Raw genomic sequence first — 19437 nt, forward strand, 5'->3', positions numbered from 1 at the left:
GCATCAAAATACAGTGGAGAATTCTATTTTATTTGCTTTACATTTCTCTATTTTCTCTTTTAATCTAATTTAGTTTGGGACTCAAAAAATATTCTGATAATATTGTGATAAATGAATGAATATACTTTACTAATCACCAGTTAGGGAATTGACAAATTTTTCTTTCTCTACAATGGCATTATGTGCATTGACCTTAGCACTAATAATACAGTTCATTTCTGAATAGTTTCTTTTTAAGGTATAGATTTGCTTGTTACATAGCATGCTATTTTTGATAGCATTTCGTTACCTGCATAGTTTCATGTTTATATAGCTTGACTGTCTAGCTTTGAATAGTATTTTATTAGGTACATAATTAACTTCATGTAGTATTTATTTAATGTGTTCATTGAGTCCCTTTTTAAAGGACACAGTGATGATGGTACTATTATAATTGCTCAACAGACAAACACTGTTAAATTGTTTCTTAAATTTAATGTCTTTTATATTCTATTCTTCATCATTTAATACATTGATTGAAAATGTTAAAAGATCTTATAGTTAATCTGCTTAAATTGGGAGGAAATAAAATATAATCTGTTTTGTAGATTCAACAATTTTAGAGTTTTTAGAGGAGTTTTTCAAGGTTTTTTTGGAAGTAAGCAAATATATCACATTCACGTGAAGAGTCAATATTTAGGTTCCCAGTGGGGTTAAGATTTGTTGCGTTTCCCAACCACAGCTCCAAAAAGTTAATGTTCTGACCTTTTAGTCCTTTTGTTTGGCTTCAAACATGAAGTTCTATGTTCAGCAGGAGGACCTTTTATCAGATAAAATAACTCCATATTTGTCTTCTGCTGCTCATCCTGCAGAATTTCAGTCCATACCAAAGTTTTTCAGTTAATAAATGTTTAATCTGCATCTGTTTACTCTCCACTGTAATCCAAGTTCACAACGTGAACTCTCAAACTGAAAGATCTTTGTTGCAAAAAAAATAAAAAATACAGCCCAATTTTCACTTTAAAATTTGGTGATCCCTTCACTGGTTGAGTTCAGCTTTAAAAACATTAATGAGCACTAGCATTTACTTTATTAATGGTCATTTTGTATCAAAAGTAAGTCATTTTAAAACTGAAATAAATCCGTATGAAAAGAAATCTAAGTAAAAGATACAGTGGACGAATGCTATAGGCAGACGCAGGTGCACAGTAGATTGACACATTTTTGGAAATATTAGTCATACAATACCTTTTTTTTTTAATTAAAAACCACATTTAAAAATCACAAAATGAAACAAAAGTTGTGTTTGAGTGCTCTAGAGGCATCAACGACTTTTATTTCATCTAAAAAGCAAAAGGTAGAGGAATCAAAGAGTTAATCATCATGATAGACAAGAAACTCCATAAGAAAACATCAATTTTCAGCTAACAGTGTTGAAATGAAAAGTTCAGTTTAAAGAAGCATTTACACAAAATCACAGAAACATAGAAATGTAAAGACTGCACTTTCTGGAAAAATGAACTAATCTCAGCATTTCTTTGAACTTCATGTGCTCAGCCTTTTTCTTATTTGATCAAAGCAAGTTCATCTAAATTATTTATTTGTGACTTAACTACAAAAATTACATCCTCTTAATGTGGATGACCTCATTCATATAAAATGTTATTTAAAATCACCACAGCTGCTTTTTATTGCAATGTTTTGTTTTTGTTTTTCTTTATTATTTTTTTTTGAAAAAAGAAAGAAAACTTATGATGCTGCTTGTGATAGAAAAAAAACACATGGTCTGGGTTCAGAAAAAATATAATGTGACTGATTCTTGTGACTGTTCTTTGCAGGAATTTACATTATAGGTCTCATCTTTAGCAACAACCAAGAGGATTAGGTTAAAACAACATAAAGAAAGGAATCAAAAGAAGATTGAAAACCTGAGGTCAGCTAATGTAGCTCGATAATTTATCACAGGGGAATATTACAGCCTCACACCTGATGTAATCTGTAAACCAGGTGGAAGAAATGGCTGCATATAAAGTTCTTCTAGTTTTTTTTTTTACTTGTCTTTAACCTAAATTCAAAATAAAGTTGATGTGTTTGTGTTTGGCATTAACACTTTTTCAAATTGACCAATGTTCCCACTTATTGATTGTGAGAAGATGGTGAATAAAAATAGAAATGATTCAGGCTGTAATAGTCAGAATTAAGAGTGCAGAGTTTATCTTTCAACTTGTAAAGCTGATGCTGGGGTTGTTTTATTGCTCCGCAACAAATTCTTAAAGCCTGATATTGTATTCTATCTAATTCTTTTAGTAAACTATTAGAAGCTGAATTATATACAATCCATCCATAATCAATTACTGATCTAATTAGTCCTATGTATATTGTTTTTAATACCTTCATATCAGCTCCTCAATCTTTACCTCTTAAACATCTCATTATATTTAGGATTTTTTTTTACTTTTTTGTCAAACCAAATTCCTAAATATTTAATCTGATCTATCCTTTCTACATCATTCTCATATAATTTAAGATTTACATTGTTTATTTTCCTATTAGTAAAAGTAATGAACTTAGATTTAGATATTGAAATTCTAAAACCCCATTGTAAAGCCCAATCTTCTACATTATGTATTGCCTCTTGCATTTTCTTATTTATAAATGTTAGATTTTTTTCCCCCTTTTCCAAATAAGGCAGTGTATTTCTTCCAGTTAAAATTTTTTTAATCCATTTATATATTTTACCCCTTAAACCTATTTGTTTTATTTTAATCAATAATCCTTCTTTCACAACATATCATATGCTTTTTCTATATCCAAAAAGATTGCCATCAAGACTTCTTTATTCATCTGTGCCCTCCTAATTTCATGTTCCAAACATAGTATAGGATCTACTGTACTTCTTCCTTTTCTAAACCCAAATTGATATGGTTTCATCTTCTTTTTAGATTCCAGAAAATATATTAATCTGTTATTTACCATTTTTTCCATCACTTTACCAATACAAGACGTTAATGCTATCGGCCTATAACTCTCAGCTACATGTGGATCTTTGCCAGGTTTACAAATAGGAATAATGAGCTTCTTTCCATTTATCCGGTAGAATTTCTTCCTCCCATATCTTATTATACATTTCTAATAATATCTTCTTACTTTTTTCACTAAGATTATTTAACATAATATAATTAACTTGATTTTCCCCAGGCGTTGATTTACTAGAGTTTTTTAATGCTCTATTTAATTCTATTAAAGAAAATTTCATATTCATGATATTCTCGTGATCTTTATCATTATATAACAGCTCATTGTGACTTTTTAATGTTGTTTCCTGTCCTTTATTTCAGTATTACTAAGATTCTCCATACTATGTATCTTAGTAAATGCTCTTGCTAATAACTGCTTTGCTCTTATTATCTATTATAGTGTTACCATCATCTTTTATTACTGGGAAAAAATATTCTTTTGATTTACCTGACATTTTCTTAATGGTATTCCAAACCCTGTCTAATGCCGTATTTTTCCCCAATGACTCACAATATTTTCTCCAATAATCTCTCTTAGCATTTCTTATGATCTTCCTGACTTCTGCTTGTTTTCTCTTATAATTTATTAGATTTTGGAAGCATATATATATTTTTAAAGATTTTTATAGGCCTTGTTTCTTGTTCCAATTGCTATTGAACACTCTAGAGTCCACCAAGGAACCATCTTCTTCTTTTTAACCCCTTTACTTGTAGGAATGACTTTTTGCTGCATGAATAATATTATTACTAATTTCTAAATTTAATTCATTTACTGGTTTATTTACATCTATATTTACCATATTAACCTCACTTATTATTTTATAGTTTTCCCAATTTGTATCCCCAAATTTCCATTTCCCTTGACTTACTACCTGTTCTTCTATATCCATTTCTACTTCAATAAAAATTGGATAATGATCACTTCCTATAGTATTATTTTTATATACTTTCCAGCTGCAACTGTCTGCCAAAGATTGCGATACCAAATCTACCCATAATTTAACACTACCATTTCTATTTCTTCAATCACTTCTTCTAAGATCCCACCATTATAATCATCTTGATCCCCCCACAAAGTACTACGTGCATTAAAATCCCCACACCAAATTATTTTCCCTCTCCAGTGTCTAAGAATTGTTTCAAGTTTTGCTTTCTCTATTTTCTGACAAGGATTATAATAATTAACTATTTTAATAATTCCATTTTTTGTCCAAACTTTAACCGCATTAAGTTCAAGATCCGTATTTATTTGCATTTGAATAAATTTTATGTTTTCCTTTATAAATATAGCGCATCCTCCTCCACTTCTATTTATTCTATCTTTAGGTAAGACTGCATAACAATGAATACTAAATTGCAATGATTATTTAAGCCATGTTTCTTGAATACATATTATGTCTGGTTTTGTATTTAATTTGTTAATGAAACCTTTAAATTCCTGTCCGTTAGCTATTAAACTTCGAGCGTTCCATTGTAGTATTAGAATTATGTAGCGATTTGAGAAGCTTCATTTTCAGATGGTCCTTCTCCATATACAAGTTCATCCCGAATTTTTTCCCATGACAGATCTTTGACATTAAAGAATTTTGCTGCTGCCTTTACTATAATTTTAATTTTTTCAGTTTTAGTTCTTGCTTGCTCTGAACAGTTAATGATATATGCCAGAAAAGGAATAAGTTTTTCTAACGTGACATTATTTTGAGTATTATCCGTCTCCTTTTTCCTTTCTAACTGTGTTTTGGTAGCATTTTCCATACTTTTCAACTCTTTCACTGCCTCAGCATAAGCAATTTTTTTTATCAGTTTTAATTTTCTGAACTTCAGTTGCTTCTTTCCTTACCACACATCCTGCATACGCTGCAGTATGATTCCCTCCACAATTACAACATTTAACTGGATTCTCTCCACATTCCCCATAAGGGTGTTCACCTCCACATCTACCACATCTTTGTTTTCCTCTACACACATTTGCAATATGACCATATCTTTGGCACTTATAGCATCTGAGAGGTGGTGGAATATAAGTTCTTACACTGAAACTCATGTATCCAATCATTACGTTATCAGGTTTAACTTAATCTTTGAATTCCAGTAACACAGATGTACTGTCCAATCTTTCCCCATTTCTAAAAGCCTGAAATCGTCTTATGCATGAAATCTCTCCTCCTTTTATTGTTTTTTTAGTTCTTCCAAGTTTTCTCCAATCAGGATCCCGGACATTACTCCTTTTGTTCCTCTTTCTTCCCCCACTACCTTTCTTTCCAGCACTTCTTTTTTACATACCATCTAGAGTTTTAAAGCCTTATTCTTTTGTTCAACATTCTTACAGATAATAAGAAGGCTCCCATCTCTTAAAACTTTAGCCAGTTCCACATCTCCGATAACTTTCTTTAGTCCATTTGATAAAGTGATCGGACTCACCCCAATCATATCTTGTCCAGTTCTAAATTTTAATATAACTTTAAATTCTTCCATCATTTTTTTCTTCCTTACCTCAACACTTTCTTCCTCATCTACCAAAGATCTTTTGCCTACATTTAGGCCTTTTTTATTCTTGTCTTTCCCTCCACCCCCTTTTCTATTTTCTACTAAAGCCCAACCTGTGTCCATATTTTCATCTTCTGAACATCCCCCACTACAACTAGCCATCTTAATCTACTCACAGTCCAGATTATGCCAAAACTGCCTTAGAAATCAACTTATTACTCGCCAAAAATCGATTAAATTCTTCCACTCAGAAAGTCTGCGTTCTCCAATCTCGCACACCTGCCCTCTAAGTAGACGTTTTTTTTCTGCTCCTGTTTTTCTAGGATCAGTAGCATAGCCTTAATCTAGCTAGGGGCACGCATAAAGGCTGTAAATGTATGACCTTTACATTTTCATGCATTGAAAATCTGTTAGTTGCTTAATGGTGCTTATTTTCTCATGATGAGAAAATGACTAGGAGGCAGCAGCGCCCCTCACTTATCACTTGTTTCCTTTAAAAAAAAAAAAATCAGTCATAAGAACGAATCAAGTACCAAGGTAAATGTGTAAATATCATCTAAAAACCTTACACAGAACGTGAAATCTTTACATTTTCTTAATTTGTGTGGATGGAATTGTAAGTTACTGCAAAAGCTACTAACTCAATAAATTAGAATTTTTGTTTTGTTTCTTTGAAAATGTTGTATTGAGTTTGATTAGAGAGAGATCCCCAAGCTGGTTCACACTACAGCAGTTGTTCAGTCATTCACACGTTCACAAACCAATGGGACAAAGAAAAACAAAGACAAAAAAAAACCTGGAATACTATTCAAGAATTTAAAAGATGACGAGAAAATCAAATTTCTTAATAAACATATAAAGAAAAACATGTTTGTTTAAAATATAGTTTTGTTCTCATAAGACTTAAAAGTAATCCACAAAGCACTGACTTACTTTCTTTAGCGTTACATCTTGTTAGATGACTGGAGATTATTCTGTCATCTAAAACATACCTGGAGTGTTGCTTTGATTCTTTCATACATGTTTGAGAAAACCTTTCATCTCCATGGCCACCATTTTGGGGGTGCCTAAATGCTTCCTCTCAGCAAGTGACGCCTTTTCCTCGCTGGTGCTGCGGTGTGTAAACCTAGCTTCTACATTACAGAGCAGCCCTCCCCCACGACTCCCTCACTCCGCTCCTTCAGACTAGCGGCAGCAGCAATTAGCAAACACATGGTCGAAACGAGAGTCTGCTGAGCTCATCACATGGTCTACGTCTCAATGCAATGCTCCTAAGAACACTGTTAAAGGCTTAATGGAGAAAGGCTGTTGTGATGTCATTCTGTAAGTGGAGTTGTCGGAAAGAGCAGGAGATTCTTAAAGAGACACAGGCCCAATTTGAAGACTTTTAAATTGCGAGTTATATTTTATATATGTAACATTTTTATAACAACTGAAGGTAACATAGTTACTTTATTGTGCTGTAAAATGCGACTATGTGGCTGTAAAATATATAGTACTGCCCCTTTAAGAAATATTTGGTCAGGAACAGGTGAATTGATGCTTGGCCACCTGCTGTCATTTCATCAGACCCAAAACTCTTCAAAACAATTCAGCAGCTATTGTTGCTCCAATCCTGTCGTTGTCTGACTGTCCATTTGTTACCAGCAACTATGTGGATCCAGTCAACCAAGCTTGGCTCTCAGCCATCATGTTTTGAGTTGCAAATGCCTGGAGTGTTCCTGAGATGGTATGTGTTTCACTTCAGTGCCGACATTTTTGGGTGTTGATTTGAAGCAACATTTGATCCCCAAAAGCCTTTGATTGTGCCAACATGGAAAATTATGTTGGCACAATTAACTTAAGGATTTCTTAGTCTTAAATTAATCTAGACTTATTTAATCAAGACTAGATTCTGTTACTATTGCTGGAACTCAGTCTGTTGTTCACTGACAGGATTTGGACCCTGTCATGGTTCTGATTAATGGTTCTGGACTTTCCCTTTATGGACTTTTCTCATTAGACCCTTCTTTGACCTCTAACACAGTGTTCAGAGTTGCTTATGTCATGCATCTCCACACAAATACACAGAAACTAACACTGGAGAGTAGTAGTGGTGTCACATTTTGTTTGTCAGTGAACCGCAGGAACATCCGAGTGTTCATTTGTCTTGGTGTAGGATATTCAAAGCTGCTCTCGACAACATTTGACCCGCTGTAAAAGAATTACAACACTGTATATGGTTATTTGATCATAAAGTTTAAGAAAATAAATCTATTTCTTTGAGGAAAATAATTACACTGGGCAACAGAAAAAGAATCGTCTTCGATTTTTCCAACTGTTTTAGGGTCATGTTGATCAGCTGAATCCAGAAATCACATTGATTTTGCTCAATCAGGTCAACTTTCTGAACTATGGAGCAACATGAGCATCAAAATGCATGACTTGTTCTCACATCTGGGTCGTTTTCCTGAGAATCTGGATCAGTGAGTGATGAGCAGGAAGAGAGATTCCATCAGGACAGAGAAGAAACAGAGAGTTAATGTTCAATTCACATGTACTTATCAGTGTTTATTATGCGATTTATAGAAATCCAAGTTTGTGACATTTAATTAATACACTCTGTTAGAAAACTTTTTTTTGTCTCCTAAAACATTTTTATGGATGAGAAATATTAACAGAAATGAACTGATAATGTCACAAACATGTCATCGATTTAGTCAGAAGATCAGATTTCTCTAAATCAAATTAGACTAAAAACCTGACCTGACTGAGAAAAATAAACATTTTTGGATTCGGCAAAATAGTCCTAATTCAGTTGTAAAAACAGACAACCTAAAAAATATATTTTTTGTAACCCAGTATTATTTTCTCCTCAAGCAAAACATAACATAACTTGGTGGTATTTGGTGAGCTGGTGATCAACCAAAGGCTCTTTCAGCCTCCAGCACATCATCCTCCCTTGAGGTCATCGCTGCAATGGAGTCTGGGTATTCTGTGTCTTCTACCCACCAAACCCACTCAGGTCCAAGCCCTGGTTGGTTTTTTGCACCAACCTCGCAGCTGCAGAGGGGAAATGGTGCAAATGAAAAGATCTTTCTCATGTAATATAATTCCAGGCACTGTCAAGATTCTTAGCATTTCCAGCACATTGTGAACTCCTTTCCACTTTCAAAACCCCACTTAACCATCTGTTTGAATGAGGTAAACGATCTGTCAGGAATTTTACCATGAATATCGCTCGTTTATAACATCTTGTTGTCAGTTTATTTTCATATATAGAACTAAATCTTTTTGGTTAAGTTGTTTTAATTCTGGGATAGTCACATGTCCAAAATTTTACTGCTAACTTTGTTTAAAAGTTAGCTAGTCTAGTCACAATGATTTAGAATGAGACTGAAAAAGCCTTTTTATTATTTAAAGTGAGCAACACCTGATCATACTGACAAAGGAAAATAGTAAAATAATAACAACACTTTGCTCCTTTCAGTTTTTCTTTAATTTGTTTGCTATTTAAGAAAATGTTAAATCTGGTGATATCAATAAAATATTGAATGACCAAAACATCCCTATTAAATATTCAATTCTTTGACAAGAAATGTTTAAGCTTCAATTTTGTTTTATCAGGAAAGAAATAATGCAATGTCATTGTAGGTAAGTAGAGCAAAACAGTACTGTTGTGCCCTTGTTTCTTTATTTCTTCATTTTTTTATTTTGCATTTCAAAGCTCAGTTAACATCCCAAAATCTGAAGACCAGCAAACACACTTTTAACTGCTGCCTGAGCTGAAAAAGAAGGAATACAAAAAAATTTTGTGAAACAAGATCTTCTGTTATTTTAGGTATTTCTTGGATTGAAAATCTACATTTGTTTGAAAAAAAACTGTTTTGGTTAAGCTAAATCTGTTTTTAATACATAGGAATTGTCATAGAACAAGAGAGGCACCTGAACAAAAATATTTCTTCTATTTTTTCAAATGAACATACATATTGTAAATACAAATGAAAAATATAAAGTGTAAATTGAAGCACCTGTACTTGGACTGTAGGCCTTTCCAATATTAGTGGTAACATGTCTGAAGACCATGGTTGTGTGTGTGTTGAACGGCCCATGGTTTCCTGCACCCGACTCCAAAAGAGCAGAGAAAGCCAGTCGCTTGGCTGAGAGACAGAAACGGGACATCAGCCAAATTCAGACACACAGCAAGAGTTTTAAACAATATGTACATTACAACCACAAATATGTTAAAGAAAGTTAAACATTAGAGTTGTATACATTTGTATCTTTACTTTATTAAACATCAGGTCGGGTCATTGCATCAACATAAATCATGTGCTTTATTTTCTCACCAGTCGACTCCAGATTGACAGAATCAAGAGAAAGATTAGTTTATACTGTCTATACAGTCACGTGTGTAACTTACTGTTCCCAGTTATTCCGTTAATATTTTTTTTTGTTAATACTTGTGATATATCCAAAGTAAGCTTAATGCTAAACCTCTGTACATCGTCTTGTATCAGTCAGTACCTTGGTACCGTTGGCTCAGTGATTCCAGCTCTTTCGTCTTCACTATGAATAGAAAAAACAAACATGAAACACAGAATTGAAATGGTTGTGCAATATGAGTGTTTAATTAATCAGAAGAAGTCTTTCCAATGCTTGAACTCTCTTTGTAAACTTACCTTCATTATCTCTCTGCAGGTGCTGAACCTCCACCTTGAGTCCAGCCAACCAGGCGCTCATCTCCCTCAGGACGGCATTGATGTCCTGTGTGCAGGTCTGCTGGTCTGGTTCTACCTGTCCCCCAGTCTGCCTGACATGTGAGAGAGTTTCATTTTCAGACTCTGCTTGAGATTGAGCTGCAGAGACGAAGCAGACCAGCAGCAGCAATGGAAGCAGCGTTCTTATTTCCATCCTTGGTGTTGGTCTATGTGGGTCAAGTCTTAATTATTGTGACTTAAACTTCCTCAAGCCTTAAATACTGAATTTTATTGTTTGTGACAAATTATTACCAGAGTATATTGTCAGGAAAAAGGGTGATAAGACTTGCTTTAGCCTTGTCCAATAAAAAGGAGAATAATGCATCATAAAAAAACATGATCAAATTATTTCGAAACTGTCCACCAACAGGATCTGGAAGGTGGGGAGGAAGTTAGAGGGAATACAGCTATGAGAGATTCGGTCAGATCTGTATTAAAGTCTATGGGCCCAAAATATCAGTTAAAGATTTAAATGTTATTGTACAGAACTGGTTGTGTATGAAGCCCACCTGCACACAGAAGGAGATTCTGCCATCTCAGGTTCTGGGAATGCAGAACAGACCACAACCAGAACCAGAACCAAACATGGAGAAGCAGCATTCAGCGTCTGTCCACCACAACTCTGGAACAAATGTTCAGGAAACTGTAAAACAGCTGAAACACTGAGTTCATTTAGGTCAAAGCTAAAAATCCAGAGTTACCTATGACTAGTAGTAAATGTAATGTGAAGGTGACTGTATGATGCTTTTATAATGTAAGGCACTATGAACTACCTGAACACATCTTATACAAATAAACCTGAACTGACAATAAAGGATGGAGTTGCTCTTAAAACCAGAACAATGTTTTTACAACATTACAGTGCATTGATAACCTGTTATAAGTAATTCAATAACTCAATGAAGCTCTACACACAATATGACGTCTCACTACTGCTAGATATTGGAGATGTTGTATTTTTGCGAATGTGGGTCAATCCATGTGTACATGACACTCAAAATTGTCACAAGACCTTTAGTGGTCATCTGCTTTTCACCATGTGGGCAGTTAACATGATCTTTATTTACAATAAAGGTGACAGAAGCACAATAAAACACATCAGCATCAAAGATTTAATTATAAAAATGATTCATTTGTAAAATAAAGTTGATTACAGCTTTGCTAAATGAGCTGTTTGGTTACAGCAGCCATAAGAAACATGTGTGTTTGAGATTTTTTGTTGTTGTTGTTGCTTTAGTCAAACGGTGCGTTCACACCAAACCCGTTACACATGTCAAAAAACGCGCCTGATGCTTGACGCGTGTGCACTTTGAATGCAGACGGATGATGATGCGTTCACACCAAATGCGTTTGAGCATCAGGCGCCTCTGGTTTACATTCACGGTCTATGATAAAGGTGACAACAGGTGTTGGATCTTGAAAACAAATTGTAGGGAGTTTCTAACTTTTAAGAGGGTTTGAGAAGACATATGCAACTGTGTATGCACACATTCATGTTGGAGTGTAATGAAGCTGTGATAAATGTAAGAAGAAACTGTTCAGAGTCTGGAGACGCTTTTTTTTGGTTCCCCATAATGGCTGGTGTGTTACCAAAGAAGGTAAAAACAGGAACACAAACACACGTTCGTCTCGCTGTCTTTGCGGGGACCTTCCATTGACTTCCATTCACCCCAACTCTAACCGAAACTGGATTCACACCTTGGACCTAAACCTTACCCCGAAGCAGTGAGTCCCCACAATGTAATATGTACCGGGAAAATAATCCCCACAATGCATCAAATACAGGATACACACACACACACACAACAGGCTTCTACTGCAGTTGTTCTTCACCTTTTTTGAGGTACCGAACCCCCCAGTTGCATATGCGCATTCTCTCAACTTATTCCAACCCCCAACACACAAAATACTTTGCTGTATTCTAGCTGTGTTACCACCCCCACACCACTAGAGGCAGTACCAACCCCGAAAAGATGCGACTAAGGAGCAGATTTAGACTGTAGAATTTGGTCAAAACTGTGAGCTTTGCTGAAGTAATTAAAGACAAAAGTTCAAATCCATGCTGAGAGTGGAACTCCTTCAATCAGCTCCTCCGCAGCTCTGATTGGCTAAGCAATGTAACGTGATCCTCTGCAGGAAGTGATGGCAAAGCGGGGCGTCATCACTTTACACAAGTGTGTCTTTACCTCGGTGGCAGAGGCTCCGCCGAACCCCTGAGACCGACTCACCGAACCCGGGTTAAGAACCACTGTTCTACTGGCTTTGACCTCAACCAGTGATGTCACTCGTTCTCTTGACAGTGATGTCACTCATCTGTGACATCACTGCTTTTATTCCTGAATTCAACAGAGTAGCTCATTTGTGCTACAAGCGACAACGAGAGAAGACACAGTAGGAAGAAGAAGTACTGATTTATTCTATTTTTTTAAAAAAAACGATTCTTTCAATTTAAAACATGGAAAACTGTTTTTCCATGTTTTGCAGACGTCTGCCTGAAGATCAGGCTAGCTTGCTGACGGACAACAGTTCGTCTATTACGACCCCTGACGAACTGGAGATGGAAAACGACGAACTCCGCCAGTTGATGGAAGATCTCCGACGGATCATCGAATGCTCCACACCTGCCAGGAGATCCAGGCATCCGGTCTTGCAAGCTAACTGTGACATGCTAGCAAGCGAGAACGATGCGCTTCACGCTCAGATCATGTCTCTTCGTGAAGAGCAAGAAAACACACGGCTTAAACATGAGGACATGAGAGCTGAGGTGCGATGCCTGGAAGTAGCTCGACTGACTCTGAAACGAAGACTCATGAGGCTTCGGATCAGCTTGAAAAGGGCATATCTGTCCATTGACAAGCGATCCGAAGTCTTGCAGAGTCTGTCAGAGGAGTTGGGCGAAATCCTGAGGCAGTACAACAGAGACTGTGAGGAGATCGAGTCCCTTAGACAGCAAAATAAGACTTTAACGTCTGAAAATGCTAGGCTAAGGGAAAGATTGACTCAACAACCGACAGAGGAGCACCAGGAGATCAAGAGACCAGTTTCAGCTGTCCGAAACGCTGGTAAGAAGGTAGGTACAGTTTTTAAGACCATGTACCGAACAGGAACACTGAGGTACTGGTTACCAGAATGGCTCTACTAAACCCATTCTGGTATCCCTCTGAAAACCTGCTGAAACTGGTCCAGAGAAACAGGTCGCTTTGCTGATCCTGGTTCCAGGGAAACGGGTCGCTTTGCTGATCCTGGTTTCTGTCCCACCCAATTGATGTGGGGAAACGTCAGTTTTCTGCTCCGTGTTTCACTAAATGTCCGCCAGCAGTGCTACTGACCGCTAACGGCTGCTGATCTTAGGCAGGACTTTTTTTCACCCAACCAAAGAACATGAATCCACAGATCCAACCGTTACAACACAGTCACCAAATCCATTGAATGTTTTTTCTACCTTTCACTGATTTACTCGAGCTTCGATCAATATACCCTGTACATAGACATCCAGACCACTGCCAAGATATTTTTCGTACGTACAAACTCCGTGGGACAAGCTAGAGATTCAATTCAAGATGCCGAGTAAACACAGATTAAAAGCCAGCAAAGAGGATCCGAAGGCGACGCTAGCAGCGAAGTGGAAACCGAGCAGATGGAGGAGGCTAACGTTAGCTCCCAGACTTCTGAAGCTAACCTTATGGAAGAAACTCATTTCAACTACGGGAGATTAAAACTTCGAATCAAGAAATTAAAGACACAATTGAAGTGTTCTTTCCCTTAGCCTAGCATTTTCAGACGTTAAAGTCGTGTTTTGTTGGCTGAGGTTCTCGATCTCCAACCTGTTTTTCTGGAACCACTTTCAACATGGCGGCCAGTTTTACCAGAACAACCAGAAGGATTAGAAAATCCACGCTGGTATCCAGTACCTCAGTGTTCCTGTTCAGGACATGGTCTGGAAAACTGTACCTACCTCTTACCGAAGTTTCGGACAGTTAAAACTGGCCCCTGTCTGTCCTGGTTCTTGGTCTCCTGCTGCTCCTCCTTCTGCTGTTGAGTCCATCTTTCCCTTAGCCTAGCATTTTCAGACGTTAAAGTCTCGTTTTGTTGGCTAAGGGACTCGATCTCCTCACAGTCTCTGTCGTACTGGCTCAGGAGATCGTCTAACTGCTCTGAAAGACTCTTCAGGTCTTCGGGTCGCTTTTCAGTGCACAGCTGTGCCCTTGTCAAGCTCATCCGAAGCCGCTGGAGTCTGTTTGAGTCGGTCGGACTGTTTCCAGGCAACGCACCTCAGCTCTCATGTCTTCATGTTTAAGCTGTGTGTTTTCTTGCTCTGCACGAAGAGACATGATCTGAGCTTGAAGTGCATCATTCTCACTTGCAAGCATTTTAGATTTTGCTTGCAAGTCTGGTTGCCTGGACCTCCTGCCAGTTTTGGTCATCTTCTTGGTTTCCCTTCTCCAGTTTTCCACCGAGTCCCGCTTTGGCAAACTGGAAGACAGCGTCGCCGCGCTGGCAAGTAATGAAGCGTCCATACTAAAGAAAATCCGCGATTGAAGACCGCACTAGAAACTAACTTTACTGCGATCCGTAACCGTAATATAAACTTTGGACTGATATTCCCAGCAAAGATGAGGATTTTCCACCGCGTTAATCACACGCCACGTTAAAGTCGGCGCGTGAGGAACAGAAAACAAGACATCAAACTGACGGGTCTCCACACTTACATGCTAAATGGCGTCAGCATTTATATTCCATTTGATCGGCGATCCTGGACATTACACATTTCGACTTGCAATATGACCGGTGGGGCATAATTTCTAGGTGGCATAGTCAGGGTTTGCATTTTAAGGTTGTGTGAGTTGTTTAAGTAGACGTTCTTATTATTATCATCATTCTTTTTGTCTTATGGCGGGTTGGCAAACAACGTACAGGTGCATTACCGCCACCTTCCGGACTGGAGTATCGATTAGAGGTCCTATCGCTATAATCTTCCCATAATACCGGACTTCCTAAGAAAACTAAAAATGCTGTCAAATGCTACATCCCCAGACGATCTTTGCAGCAAATTTTTAATATCTAAGTTATTTTTATTTCTACTTAACTCTCTAATTAACACATCTCTTTCCCGACTATATTTCTTACATTGTAGAAAAATATGCTGCACTGTTTCCGACTCTCCACAATAACTACACTAACCTGTACTATGTTTATTAATTATTTTCAGAGTACTATTTAGCCCCGTATGCCCAAACCTTAATCTGGATATAATATCCTCTTCTTTTTTATTTCTATTACCTTCCCTACATTCCCCTACTTTTTTTTGAATGCTATAATCAAATCTTGCCTTTTCTTCTCTATCCCATAGTTCCTGCCATTTCTTTTTAATATATATTTTACTCATACTTTTGACCTCATTTCTCCTTATTTTGATATTTACCTCAACACTGTCCCTTTTTGATGCACTTTTAGCAAACTTATCCTCCAACTCATTTCCTACTATTCCAATATGAGCAGGAATCCAAATTAACTTAACCCTGGATCCATATTTTTTAATTCTAAAAATTGATTGATTAATATTCAATATGATATCTTGTCTCGTTTCTGGATTCTGTTCTAAAAAACTTATTAATGCACTACTTGAATCTGAACAAATCAATATTTCTTTCTTTCTCGTTTCCTCACTCCATTCTAGAGCCATTAATATAGCCATTAGCTCACCTGTATAAACTGTCAATCTGTCTGTTATTCTTTTATTTTTCATAATATGCAAGTCCGGAATTATAAGTGCTATTCCAATTCTATCATTTATCATTTTAGAAGCATCTGTATATACTTGTATATACTGTATATACTCAGCATATTCTTTATTTATATACCTTTTCACCTCTTTTTTTTCTATTTGTCTGCCTTTTTTCCAATAAGCTTAAATCAAATTCAGGTTTTCCACTTAACCAAGATGGAGTATCGGGAATACTCACTAATTAAATAATGATTTATTCCTATCTTACTTATCTCATCATTTATAATCCATCCAAAACTATTATTCTTATTCTTATTTTTTTTACTTTTTCTTGACAAGGTTGTAGCATAGCATTTGGAGGATAATTTTCTTTATGTTCTTTAACATTTGCCCAATATATTATGGCTAGTTGTTTTCTTCTGAGCTCTAGTGGCATCTCATAGGGCCAATAACACTTACAATATATGAGCTCTAGTCTGTCTGAGTGTGTCTGGGAATAAGATCATTAAAAGAAGAAATCATCTTTTCAAGTAAAAAAAAAAAAACAATGAGGTCTTTTGGGGTGGGTGGTTGTGCAGAAATTAAGGCAAGTTTTCAAATTTCCTGTTAATCTTCAGAACATTTCTGGTATCTATGTCCAGACTTTCTTTATCTCAAGATAATAAGATCCTGAGAGCCTTTGGACATAACGGCCTAGTTCTCTCAAGATAACATAGTGAACATGATTATCTGCAATAACTATTTTCATTCTAAATTTGGCAAAAAAAATCACATTTGTTTTGGCATAATTTACTTACTTAGAGATAACAAGACCTTGAGAGTGTTTAGCTGCTAATAAGCTTTTCTACTGAGATCAGATAATTATTTGCATAATAATAATCTCATCTAGAAATATTTTGTTTTTTGTCGTGATAATGCTTTATCTTTAGACACTAGCTTCTGGAACTTGCTTTGCCCAAATTCTTTCTATCTAAAACATCAGAATCTCAAGCTCCATTTGCAGTACCAATTTGTTTATCTTGATGAGATATTGACCTTGTTTTGCTTTCAGTACCAGTTAAGGAATATCAGCTAAATATCTTGAGGTCTTTTCACATAGTGACCTCTTTACGTTGAGACGGCAAGATCTTGATGTGGGTTTTTCATGACAACTGGGTCTTTATTTTTTGTAGCTGTGATTGTAGTTCCATGATCTAATTATCTTCAGATTTAATGGCTTAATTATCTCATTATCCTAAAATTATACAACCATAAGCCTAATTTGTAATGTCATTATTGTGGCACTATTACAGCTTCGACATAAGGATTGTTCCAGTAGGTGTTTTTGCTTCTGTCACAGTTTCATTATTTCCAGATTTCAAAGGCTGAACTCTTGAGAAATTAAATTATGTCCAGAAATCAGTAGAATCTCAAAGCTCACTACTAAGGTTGAGCAGAAGAACAGCAGAGGGAACGTTGCTTTGGTTTCAGCGGAGTCCAATCGAGGCTTCTTCAGATGACCAAGTTGTTGTGCTATTGGTCTGCAGTCAGAACTTAGTAAATGAGTAATGTTTCCTCATTTACAGGAAACATTACTAAACATTAAATATTCATGCTACAATCAGCATTTCCCCCCCTCCCCCATCAGGACAGGTTTAGTCTGGAAGTTGAAAATGACCACTTGCTCAAATAACTTCACCAATCAAGTTAAAAGATGAAGCTTATTCTGTGTAACAGGTAACTAAGAGTAGCAAACTGGATAGGTCTTTATGATATATACATTTTTTATTTCCACTGACTTGATACAACCTGATAAAAACCCATGTAACACACTGAACAAAATAACATCTGTTTGCAACTTTTAACTGTTTTGGGGAACTAATCTGTCAGCAACAGCAAAATGAAAGTGTGTGAGAAATGTTTCTGCAGGCTCAGTTCTAACACAGGTTCTAATCAAGTTCAAATTGAATTAGAACAACAAAAACCTTTTAACTCTCATACTAAAGTTGTTCATGCAGGTGAAAACGAATGAGATATTTGGTGACAATTGAAAGTTTTAACGTTTCTGTGTCTAATGATAATTTTGTTAAAAATGTTTTTAAAGACGATTAAAATAAGTTGTTAAAGAATCCTGCGGCCATTGAGCAAACTAAACGTGGGCTGGGTTTCTATTTATCCGAATCAGCGATGACCTATAAGTTTATAGATTATTACAATCACAGAGGTTGCCACTTGCTGGCTGTCGAGCAGAATGCAGTTTGACTAGCTTTTACCAATGGTTAACATTTTAAACTGTACACATCCGAAGAAAAAAAAAGTAACTCTCCAATTATTATCAAAACGTTGTGCAAAAATAAATCAAAGACTTTTAAACAGTGGTATGAGTTTCAGGTCTAACAAATCGCATATAGGCTTTTAACACCTGGCTCCTTCTTGGAAATGCAACTTCTGCCAAACCTTTTCTGACCACTTTTGAGGACGGAATGAAACTTTCTTTCTTTTAACCACAAACATAATTCAAGAGCTGCTGATACTATGGGCAGAAATTTTTTAGTGACAAAGTTGTTCAAAGTAAAATTTGAAAGAACTGGTTTTTTTTGTCATTGTTTTATTTGGCACTTAGTTGCTACCACTAGGTGGCAGAGACGGACCGAGCTCTTTATTGCATGATTAATAGGAGATATATGATGCGCAACTAATCTACGCTATCTCCAAAAAGTTCTTGAATGTTAAAATAATTTGCACACCCTTATTAAAAAAACAGAGGAAAAACGTTTTTATATTATTGGTTGTTAACTGACACTATATAAATAAACTGGATTTTACAAATTGCTTTATTTTATTGTTTAAATCAGTTATGCTTTTGTTTTCTTGACGTTTTGAGTGTTACAGACATCACAAGCTTTTTTTTAATATACATTTTATGTGATAATGGTTTAAAAGTTTATGAAGCTGTGCCAACTGTTTAAGGGATTTCTGGTTCGTCAACAACTCAATGCAAAGAACTGGGTGTCCTTTGATAACTTTTTATCAGCTGGGATTATACGAATATTCTGCAATTAAACTGGACTTCATGTAACCGAATCTCAATCGGCCTATATAGCAAGATCTTTGGAAATAAACTGAAGATATTTACCTTGTAAATTAGAGCTATATTATTTTGAGCAAGAATGTAAAATGTTTGTATAAGGGATGTAAGAGTTTAATTTCACCACATATTCTATCAGAAAAACTGGACAGAAATTTCACATCTGAAATCAAAATGCATGTAGCCTTTTTATGGAATTAAGGCTGCAATTTACCTGCTTTACTTTTTGATACAGGGTAGATTTCGTAAACATAAAAAGAGCTTATTGATCACAAGCTACACAAGAAAGTGTAGACTTTCTCCAACTAAAAACAAAGTTAGCTGTATTTTGAAATCCTGTTCTGCAAACAGTCATTTTAATGATTTTTTTGTCAGCAAGAGTTCTTTGGGTTTCATTGACCTCTGGTGTCACATTTTGGCATC

At 36.0% G+C, this 19437-nt stretch overlaps 1 protein-coding gene across 2 annotated transcripts; it reads right to left on the reverse strand.

The window, feature by feature from the left end:
• Positions 1-8007: 8007 nt before the first annotated feature.
• Positions 8008-16090, reverse strand: LOC145551960 (uncharacterized). Of its 2 annotated transcripts, none has more exons than XM_081608021.1 (6): positions 14932-16090; positions 10732-10844; positions 10145-10275; positions 9990-10031; positions 9494-9622; positions 8008-8525 (listed from the first exon to the last, which is right to left on the reverse strand). In XM_081608021.1, the coding sequence occupies exons 2-6, from the start codon at positions 10755-10757 to the stop codon at positions 8467-8469; spliced, it is 387 nt and encodes a 128-aa protein (XP_081464147.1). In that variant the 5' UTR covers positions 10758-10844; positions 14932-16090; the 3' UTR covers positions 8008-8466. The 2 variants fall into 2 exon arrangements, with proteins under 2 accessions (XP_081464147.1, XP_081464146.1); XM_081608020.1 differs by lacking the exon at positions 14932-16090 and adding an exon at positions 14178-14910.
• Between the last annotated feature and the right edge of the window lie 3347 nt (positions 16091-19437).

The sequence above is a fragment of the Poecilia reticulata genome, chromosome 6 (assembly GCF_904066995.2).
Source record: "Poecilia reticulata chromosome 6, P_reticulata-male-v2, whole genome shotgun sequence".
NCBI lineage: Eukaryota > Metazoa > Chordata > Actinopteri > Cyprinodontiformes > Poeciliidae > Poecilia > Poecilia reticulata.